The 10760-nt window shown below is 49.5% G+C and overlaps 1 protein-coding gene across 1 annotated transcript; it reads left to right on the top strand.

The window, feature by feature from the left end:
* Positions 1-3151: 3151 nt before the first annotated feature.
* Positions 3152-5250, top strand: B0I36DRAFT_356770 (uncharacterized protein; the record flags this gene model as incomplete). Its single annotated transcript, XM_046157676.1, has 7 exons — positions 3152-3335; positions 3415-3465; positions 3489-3891; positions 4030-4442; positions 4490-4521; positions 5062-5111; positions 5190-5250. 7 exons carry the CDS (start codon positions 3152-3154, stop codon positions 5248-5250), a joined length of 1194 nt encoding a protein of 397 aa, XP_046003948.1.
* Positions 5251-10760: the final 5510 nt, after the last annotated feature.

Here is a 10760-nt window from a genome sequence, read left to right on the forward strand (position 1 = left end):
TCGGCCATGGTCACATTGTCTCGTTCTGACGTCGGCAGGGTGCAGGGATTGGATCCGGTTCCTGGGCTGGCAGATCCGCGGGGTCCACGGCGGAAGTGGCCGGTTGTGACGTCATGGGCATACGTTGCTCCATCGCACGGCGGCTCACAGAGTTCTGCCCAAACCTAAGTGTGCCAATTCAACAGTGGTGATGGAGGAGGTCCAAAGTGATGATGATTGATGAAATACATCATTGTTGCATAGTGCAGCACGGGCGGCAGTCGAATAGTGCTCGGGGGAACATCCGCATTTGCGAAGTATGGATACCGACGCGCTACCAGCATATGAGACTGAAGACCTGATTCCTTCCCCGCCTGTTCTACGGACTGAACCTTCCTAGCGCCTCAGCTGAGTGAGCTCACCCTGGACCCATCCATAGAGGCATATTGGTGATGGCCTTAGCGATCGAGGCCCCGCGCTGCAGCTCCCAGACCTGTACTCCCGCTTAGTTGTCCTCATAACCGTCCCAGTAGTTGTGAGGTGGGAAGTCGACCCTTGCGAGCTCCTCCTTCTCCTGATATCGCGTAGCCCAGAAGCGGCCGTCGCAGCTTCAATCCCCGGACGCTCTCACTCCCGGAGGACTCCCACCATGTTACATTGGAAATTGTGTTCTCCTTCCTGCTTCCGACGCGTCAATCAACTAGCAGCTGAAGGTCGTGGAAAGCGGCGGCCGACCCTGAGAGTTGCAAACGCTACCGCTCTAGGTATTATCGGTGCTCTTCTATCTTCAACCCACATCCGCGACGCGGAATAGGTGACGTCCACGGAAGCCGACGTCAGCAGTCACACTCGGTCGGCTTCGCCCTTCCTAGCTCCTCGTACCCGCCTATGTTCTCAGCACGGAGACGGGGGGTTTCACCTTAGAAGTCTACGATGAGGCTCGGGATGGCGCCTTCCTTCCCCGAGTTCCGGAGACGTGTCCAAAATGTCTCGGCACCTGTACGGCTATCTCGTACCTGCAGTCGATCGCGAGCGCCGAATTCGGCTGTGGGGCAAAAGAGTACCCTGCGCCGGCCGCAAGGACGGTGAGCTCGGCCCAGGCCCGGGACTTCCGCGGGAAGTTCAAAAGTCCATCCGCACAAAACTTACAGTATGGCTTTCATAGAAGACTCCGAGACTGTGTTAACCCGTAACGTGACTCGACCTTTTCAGTATAGACGTTACGTAATACTTCGAGAAATCGAGAGCGAGCTGAGACAATTTCCTTATGTACTAGACATTGTAACTATCCGACAATAATAGTTGCGTCCAAATGGCGGGTGCGCAGTTGTACTTCAATCTCCACTAAGGTAGTGTTCCGGGAACTCGAGCAATACGGTCCTCGGTCAAAGAGCATCACAAGACGATCGACACTTTCTTTCTGCTCGGTTTTGTTCTTCTGGATAGCCTGATCCGGCAGGTATGTGACGCGGTTGTAAACTGGGTCTGGCATCATAAAGACGGTAAGCTCACGTTAATTCACTCGGTCCAAGGCTAGCTGGCGCTGTCGGAATCGGGGAGCAAGAACAGGAAACAAGGGAGGCTACGAGCAGCTACTATATAATTGCGGTAGAATAGGAAGCCTGAGCTTGTGATTGCTCAGTAGAAATGATAGGAACAATGAACGGCAATGGATCACTGCTGAGTCAATGTGTGTTGTGGTTGACGAAGGAACGGCAAGCCTGAGTTCCTTACCGCTCCGTTGGAACCTGCATGGCAGGCCTGAGTCAATTATTTCTTAGTACGAACAATAGGTAAATGGTAATGGATCATCGTTGATTCCAGAAGTATTGATGCGCACTTGAGTCTCATAATAAACACCCACAATCCCACCGAGCCTGGCCTCCATCATCTCAACATGTCTCTACAGCCAGCTCCCGAAAATCCGGCTGCCGTTCGAAGTTCCTCTCGTGACCTGCAGAGATTGGCTCTCGACTGTGCGATAGAAAAGTCTGAGCTCAGCACAGCTACGATGATAAGGTCTGAACTTCATTGTTTTATAGGATCAGATCTTGGCCTTATACCCCTAACATCATTCGCAGCTGGTAGTTATAACAGTTCAGGGCGAAAAAGAGATTTTTGGGGGGCCGCATAATCAGACCAAGAATAAGGACGGATCGGCGAGGGAGATCCCAAATTCTTAGTAGGCGCGAAGCTGAAGACTACACGACACCATCATCGCAGTCTAGGGGCATGTGTCCAAGGTCGATGCCCATATGCTCCCATCCTAATTCTGCAAATTGTATCTATGGTTCCATCTAAGCAACCAAACCTATGGAGCTGTTGTAGTGCGAAACGACGACTGAGACATGTCGAGGCCGGTATTCGAACGCATGATCCAGTAGTCTGCCCTACCCATGGTATGAGACGTCGCTTTCGCCAATGCTTGTTCCAGCAGCTCATCAACCTAGACGTGGTACGGTCAATGAACTGACCCAAGGTGCTAGGGGCCCTAAGCAACGAATATCACCAATACCTAGTGTTAGAATGCCGAATTTGCCCCTGAATTCTAGTCGAGATAGGAGCCGTCTGAGGTTCTCCAGGTCTACAGGGGATGCTAAGCAAGTAATTGTTCTGTTGGCCAGGGCTGGTTATTCGTATCACTGGCCCTCCATGCATATAGATAATGGCACAGCCACCGCAATCGAATAGAGGTCGTACATCAAAGATAATATTTACGTGTTGACACTGTCAATTTGTTAGATTGCACGGCTCTCGGCAAGTAAACTTTGGTGTTGATGTCCAATCATGACAAATTATCTCAAGATTCGTTATATCAGTCATTTATCCCTGGACTATTTGAAGTCAAATAAGCAGTTTCATTTGGCATACCAGAACAATGGTATCAGTTAAAAGTCAACCACGTACTTCCCGCTCCTAAAGGGTGACTCATACTCAGTCGCAGGGCGCTGTGGAGGTGAAAACCGCTGTGAATAAAGAGAGTGTTGCGAAGTCCGGGTGCAACCTGAAGCCCGAAAAAACCACGAAGAGGAAGACCATTGCGAATCAAGCGAGCTCTGCGAAGATTAAGAGAGCCCCAAAGAAGACCACAAAGGCGAGGGGTACGGCGAAGTTTGACAGCCTAGAAAGCGCGGTGAATAGCGAAGGGCGTCAGACGCTGCCTATTTGCACAATGCGCGACGCTGCTAGTGACGTAATCGCGGAATGGTGCAGTCGAGACTGGCCGCAAGATCGTGCACTTTCTCGTCTAGTACCTGAGCTGGGACCTATCCAGACAGAGGCGGAGGCTCTTACTCATTCAGAGCTTCGGGAGCGCCTGATAGAACTGGTCACCAACTGGGTGGATCGAGGGCTGAGTAAGGACACAGAGAAACGCAAAATCGATATACCCAGTCAGGGCAAAACGATAACTACAACGTTCTTGCTTGTCATTAGGTATATGTCCAAGAATGTCAAAGACATCGAAGACGGGAATCTTGCAACACGGTATACGATCTCAATGGCAATAGACAGATGGGTCATCCAGTCTCGGTGTCCTAATTATGCAGAAGAGCAATGGAGTTGGAAGCAAAGTCAATCCCAGTGGGCAGTGCGTCCATTCCAAGAATCGAGGTTCAATCGATATTATGATGCTGTTGTGAAGGATAAATTTAGTGAAGTACAAGTCGATTTCCAGAAAGAACTCATACAAATGGAAAAGCAGCAACAAGAAGATCGAGATGCGGGAATACAAATTCTCACTACCGAGATTACGACAATTGAACAACCCGAAACGACTGAGGATCCACAATGGACAAATGAGGACGACAGTAAATGGTTTTGGGGACCGGGAGGGTCCTTGGATGAAGCAATCAAGACTTGGACAAAGAAAGGACTACAGAAAAAACTGATCGATGATTATGAACAGGATGGGTGGATATATAAGCAGCTTCTAGTTTGCCTTATCGCCTATATAAGCCAACAAGACTTCAAGTCCTCAAGGAGTCCCGCACTATTTGCTCGCTGTCAAATGTGGAGGAGGGCTATAGACTAACCCGTTGTTATTAACAGCGTCAATTACGACTATGTATACGACTTTTTCGAAAATCTCGATACCCGAGTAAACTACACGCCCTCTAAGCTACTTAAAATGGATTGGGTTTGGGGTAATTGGAACTATGTATGGAACGTGAGGGTTTACAGCCATAGCCGTAATAGGGCGCTTCTGGTTAACCCTAATGCTGTTTTGTTCAAAAAAGGAGCAAAACTATATATAACGAAGCTCGATAACGAGAGTAAAACCGTGGGTGAATCTGTCATTGACCTTCCGCGCAAGGCAACGGTCTATGAGGTTATTTGCCAGATCAACTTTTTCTATGCTAGGGAAAACAAAGCGTCAGGGGGCCTGGGCGAAGCAGGTCGCTACTATAGTCATCGTTGGGATCGCCATTATGTGGACTTAAGCCACTTTGAGAAGTATAATGGTAAACTAGCTATGGGGAAACATTGGAAACTTGTGGTGCATCTTTAGAAGAACTCAATGGATTAGCGACTAGGGAATGGGTAAAGGGAACAATCTTTAAGCCGGGTTGAGATTTATCGCAGCAACTTACTAGGCTGCGCCACTACAAAAGTAATATTTGGAACGTATGGATCGACGAATACTGGAGATCACGCCATATATGCAATGTCATGAGTACACACCTCGATGCCTCTCTCATTCTCTTGAGGGACATGTCACGTTATATGGATGGTCCGTGCATGTACCAGATCTCGTGCGGAAAGGGCAATAAACACCCAAAGGTTGACACGCGTGAGGCTGCCAGCGTCATCTGCAATCTCTATTTCCTTATTTAGCTCGCGCTCTGTACAACTGCGACCTCATCTGTCCGACGCCTCAGATCTACGGTCGACCTGTTCCCATCTGAGCTAAGTCCCGCCACATAATGCCTGCGTCGGAATTGAAGGACGCGCTCGTGGGCTTTCCGCGCTTGTTAGTCTCGACCGCGGGAAAAAGGTGGGGACACAATGTTGGGATCACCTTCCCTTCGTTATTAGACAATACATAGCGGTTTCGATGGATCTCTTACCTACGATAAATAGGTCCTCGCTCGTCCAATGGCCATCAGTGAGCGATGTCAGGTCATGGGTAGGTAAAGGGGACGTGTACGGACCGAGAAATTGGGATCATGGGCCAAAATCACCTTTATATTATCACCCTGGCCAACTAGTCTGCTCTATCTCGCCGAAGCGAGCCTCACTGGCAATAACACCGAACCTAGCAGGCGGTAAACTCCCTTTGCTAATTAGGTAGGGCATCAGCTGACTCAAAAAAATGCCAAGGGAGTTCAGGAATGCAACTGTGCTAAGACAGAGGGAACCGAGCAAGTGCACTGGTCGCGCTGCACAGCGCAATAAAGGGACTGGCAGCGTTCTCGGAGGTGATTCCTCGACATTATTACAGGTTTCCGATGAGAAGGAAACGGGTGTTGAGTAATACAAATTTCGTAGCGCCAGGAAAAACCAGCTTAGGTTCATGGACGCTGCTGATTAGGCACAGCAGACCAATGACACAAATCCGAGTCGCCATCCTCCATACATTAGTTTTAGGTGGCGCGGACAAAGCATCCATTCGACCTTGACGTCAAGTAAAAATGAAAAAGTGGTAATCATCCCCGAAACCTCATAAGATGGGTCGGTTACGATGATAGCGATAATAGATGGGATCCAGAGGAACTTGGGTTGCCATATTTTCTTCCTTCGCGTAGCCCGTCATGTCACCATGTCACCTGCATCCGCAGAGTCTCGTCGTAATCAACTTCACTGAGTCCAATTTTGCTGCACGATGCCGCGCCATGGTCCCATTGTATCAAGTATGGCCGTACCTATCGGATGGTTCCCAAGACACGCCCGCTGGTTGGAGTGCGTGAAGGGCTGTTACAAGTGCGAAAGTTTCGTCCCAGGGCTTCAAATAATGAAACACTTGGAGAAACACGAGTAGTTGAGGTTCCAGGAAGAGAAGGCCGAGGGCGACATGGTTCGCCTTTAAGCGAAAATGACGGGAATGCAGGCTCGTGTGTCCGAAGCGTTCTCTCGTCTCGCTCGCCTACGGAAATAACAGCGCTCCCTGAAGAAGCGTACCGAAGTCCTAGCTTCCGCGGATGCTGGGAACCTAAATTGGATTATATTACATAGCGGAGATGTGCCGGATTCCAGCTGCTGTGGCCGCTTCGTCGGAGTCGAAGCGCAGCGGATGCTACGTTCTCGCGGCCATGTGCTGGCTCCGGGGTGTTTTGGCTTCATCTGGTGGATCGAACTGGGTACGATTCTAGTAGTCCCTGGGACTTACACTCTGACGACACTGCGCATCGGGCGAGTCTGGTACGTAGGGTGATATCCATCTGGGGGTCACGCGAAGATTAGGTAACCGAGGACCGATGCCCAGGCACTGGCGGGTCGGTTGCAAACCATTTGACAGTCAGTCAGGAGCCAGTTGACCACAATACATATCTCTGAAAATCGGTAGTGAGGACAGAATGAGACGTAGAAATATTTGTTACCCAAATACTTACCTAGAGCTATTGTTGCCATCGGGTCCTTATTGTGGTCCAGATCCCAACAATGTTAAAGAAAATTCCTGGATATGTTATAGCGGAGGTTGCCCGCCGGATAGTTTCCGCATGGCAGCGAGAAAAGCAAGCGGGCTGATTCTTTCAACGCGGAGCAATCTTGGATGGCATTTTCTGTAGTCTTATCATCGTGCTCCTGTGAGCAAGCTGAGGAAAGATGTAGTGATACCCGAGCTTTTCAAAGCTGGGCCCTTAGCCGGCAGTATACCTACTAGCACGGCGCCGCTCCCCCGATCGTCGATTGTTTCCTTTTCTCCCCAGAACAGTCCTGCGTGCGAGTGCAGACAGGGCCTGCCGACGGCTGCGTTATTAGAAACCAAGCAACTCTATAGCCTAGCTTGGGACGGCGAGAAACATCGACTGATCCGTCCTTCAACACGACGGGGTGTCAGTCCACTTCTAACGAGACGTCAGTCAAAGGGTGAGGAAGCTCACCAAATTATGGATTTCAAGTGGTTGGCCGAGCAATAAGCAGACCTGTATAAGGGGAGCTGATCAAACACGCTAGTGCGAAGCTGTACACCATCAGGTGCGATACGGCCGGGCGCTGCCACACGACGCAGCAGTTTGGATGGAGTAGTACAAAACTGGGGCTGTTTGATACGAGAGGGGATAGATAAGGTCTATAGAAGAAGCACAAAAACGGCGGCGGGTTACTTCTGATACGATTCAAGGCTTGGCGTTTTACTCTAGCGAAAAGATCCATTAATTCGGGTCCGCCGTGCGATGGCTGCGGCTGTTACAGGCGCAGCTCAAATCACCTACTTTCAAGCATCGAGTTGCTTGGAAAGTAAGGTCCTTTCATCAGACTCTGATAGTGAGCAAGCATGTACGTGTAAACCTAAGTTAGGTATCAAACTTGTTAGTGGCGCTGGAAGAACACCGCACGAGCATCCAGCAGCTCATACCTGATCCCCCGCTAAGTCAGGACTGAGATCATCATACAAGGACGGTGCCGAGTTTCCTGATCATCCCCGTTGCAGGTGCTCGCTAACTATCGGTAGATGAGCATCTATGATACTAGTTGTTCACCTAATCATAAGACATGGTACACCTATACGTCCCCTTATAGCCCGGCTAGACCTTTGAAGGCCGCTGTGTCGGCCCAAATTTAGGAACAGGTTGGATGACATCACAACAGTAGTCCTCCGTATTCTAGGCCCGAGACATTTAGCACCTCGTGGCAGCGCACCGATTGCAACCGGACCAGAAGGCTGCGCGTCGTCACAGGCAGAGATTTGTTCGGTCACAACACCTGGTTATACGTTTCAATATCTGTGGCATTCGGATGCACAGAACTCCGACTCTCTCATGATGTCATCATAGGCGAGACGCTCATGTTCACATCAACATCTCACAGAGGAGACTATACGACGCAAGTGTAAGGATGAGGTGAAAATTACCTGTATGCACGAACCTTGAGAGGCAGGCATGGTCTGCGCGCACGGTAGGCTACGGCAGACAGGCGACGAAGTGCTGGGTCGATTGGCCACCGAGCCTATTCGGAGATGACGCTGGCCACCTTTTTCTCTCCCAAAAGACTACAGTGTTTGCAACGCCGCCCGAAGACGACAACTGAGACATGTTGGTTCTCTAGAGGGCCGAGATACGGTACAACGCGGATTGTGCTGACAGACTCACGGTAGATAGCGAAACCAGCAGCAGGAGGTGGTTGCTCATGCCCCTTAGCTTAACATACCTAAGAGCGATAACGATGTCGCTTTGTCGCCCCCAGCCTTGGGGACGTGGCGTCACCAGGCTCCAGTGATTAACTTTCCCAGGCCGTATGATAGACCAATCATGTTCGCACCAGTTCAAGTGGAAGAACGCTGGGAGACACGCGGTTAGCCAATGATAGTGACATCCGGCACCTCTGTCGTTTCTCCTGCTAATCCCTCGAAGTGTCGGTGGAGATCCACCTGGACCAGCGGTTGGTAGGACCATGGGCAGTGGGATTCCGGTAGCAAATTCTAACACGATTCCGGCTGAAATTGGCGGAATGACTCCAGACTTAATTACAGCGGCGAGATGATTTGTGTGTATCTGTTCTAAAGATACCACTGGGGTCTGCTGATATGCAAATAGCAGAGCATCTAGGCAGCGCGGAGCCCTAGTAAGAGGATTCGGCCTGGGTATCTTCTCGGAAGCTTACCAACGACACCTGCCACACAGAACGTCGGCCTACCTGAAAGCGTGGTGTAACGGATTTTGAGGTTACGTGACAGAGATCACAGGGCCCCTCCCAGCACACAAGCTGTTGGAAGATGCCATTTAGCGCTCGAGCCCCCCGGCCGCTGCCCCAAATGTCACATGACCGATGAAACCCCGCCTTTCGAAGTGCTAGACAACGGTGATCATATTATAACTCAATTTTCTAGTACTTATAATGTAAGGACTTTGTTCCAAGGTCATGTATCACTATGCAGTTCTACGAAGACATAAAGTGAATGTGTTCTCCCCAACTTAGTTGAGTCCATCTGCAACAATCCCACATGCGTCTTGAAGCACGGTTGTCCGAAAAGTACCCATTCTCGCGGTTCCAATGCTCTTCAGGCGATGGGCAATACATAGCGTACATTGACGAAAAAGAGCATGTCATACTAAGCAGGTATCCGACGGGGAAGAACAAAAAAGACGATTCCATTTATACTGGTAAACTGTCTGCAGAGGACGGTGAGCAGTCGATGTCTTTTTCTGAGGACTCTCGCTATTTCCTGCATGAGGAAGGCAACGAAACAGTTACCTATCAACGTCTAATCGATGTTCGCGAGGGCACTTCGAAGACGTTACCAGTTCGAACACACTACTCTACTGCAGGCTTCATTAAATGGCAAGGAGAGCCGTGTGTGGTTGTTTGCTGCTCAGAAACAGTCGAAGGACCGACTTCAATCCAAATATATCGCGTACCGAATTTATCATGCAGACTACATTATTCGAAGGAAGAGCTGATAGAACCGCTGAACAAACGGCTAATCACAGGCCTCTTGCAGTTGTCGGATAACGAGATTGTTCTCGCAAATGGTCGACTCTTTCTCTGGACGATAGATAATGAGACAATGGAGGAGATAGATACGAAAGACCTGGAGATATCTAACATTTCTCGAGTCGGGAAAACAAATTTAATTGCAGCCTGGGCGGATGAGGAGATCAAAGTTGGAAAGATAAAAAGCGTCAGGGACATCCGTATTTCTCCTGTACCGATACTTTGAATCTTGCAGGACCTGTTAGAGATATGCGCGTCTCAACCGATGGAAGAAGGTTTGCTCTTGTTACCGCACCAAGTAACCGTCAATCCATGCAATTTGTAGAGCACTGGACCCGTAGCGAGTTAGACGAGTTATACGACTACGCAGGCAAGCTGCTAGCGGGACAACGTTATCAACACAGCTTTTTTCAAGGTAACTAGTATATATCAGGCTTCTATTACTATTTGTAGTACATGTCATCTTTTTAGTCTAGTAATCTCCACGCCTTAGAATTTAGGTAGACTTATATTCTACTATTTTATTCGACCCCGGAACTCAGTTTACGCCTGGCGGCTAGGAACCGATTTCATCACCCAGGCTGTCGTATGCCCGTCTCATCCTGGTAAGGTCTGGAGGTATAAATCTCTAACTTGATAGGGTACTACGCAGCTTAATATATCATTCCGCCCTAGTTTGAGCCAAATTCCAGGGGCCTATATGCCTGCCCTCCATATGCGATGTCGGGTGGCCTTACTGAAGACAGACCGCCGAGGCAATTTCTCCACCTATACGTAGAGTAGAAGCTACGACGGCGAATTAGTCGAGAGATTTGTTTTGAAACTATTAAGATTTCCATAAATACATGTGAATTCCAGCCTGCATTGATCTGGTAGGAAGAAAATCCACGGCACGTCTCGGCAGGCACTACTACTTGTGTATGGCCGATAGATGATGTGTACCAGAAACCGTACTAAGGCGGCCCAAGAGCGATCACTCAGGAACGTTGTTACGACTACAATATGTGTGATTTAAGGAAGCATGAGCGTCAAAATGTAAGCGCTTGTACACAATCCCTTCTCCAAAACCGTCCACAATTCCCAATCAGTGGGCACCTTGGCAGGCCACTACGCAGGATGAGCGCATGGAGTACAAACCTGACACTAAGCTATAGCACTTGAGAAGCACGTTATACTATGCCGAGAGGCGA

Source organism: Microdochium trichocladiopsis, assembly GCF_020744255.1.
Source record: "Microdochium trichocladiopsis strain MPI-CAGE-CH-0230 chromosome Unknown B0I36scaffold_19, whole genome shotgun sequence".
Classification (NCBI taxonomy): Eukaryota; Fungi; Ascomycota; class Sordariomycetes; order Xylariales; family Microdochiaceae; genus Microdochium; species Microdochium trichocladiopsis.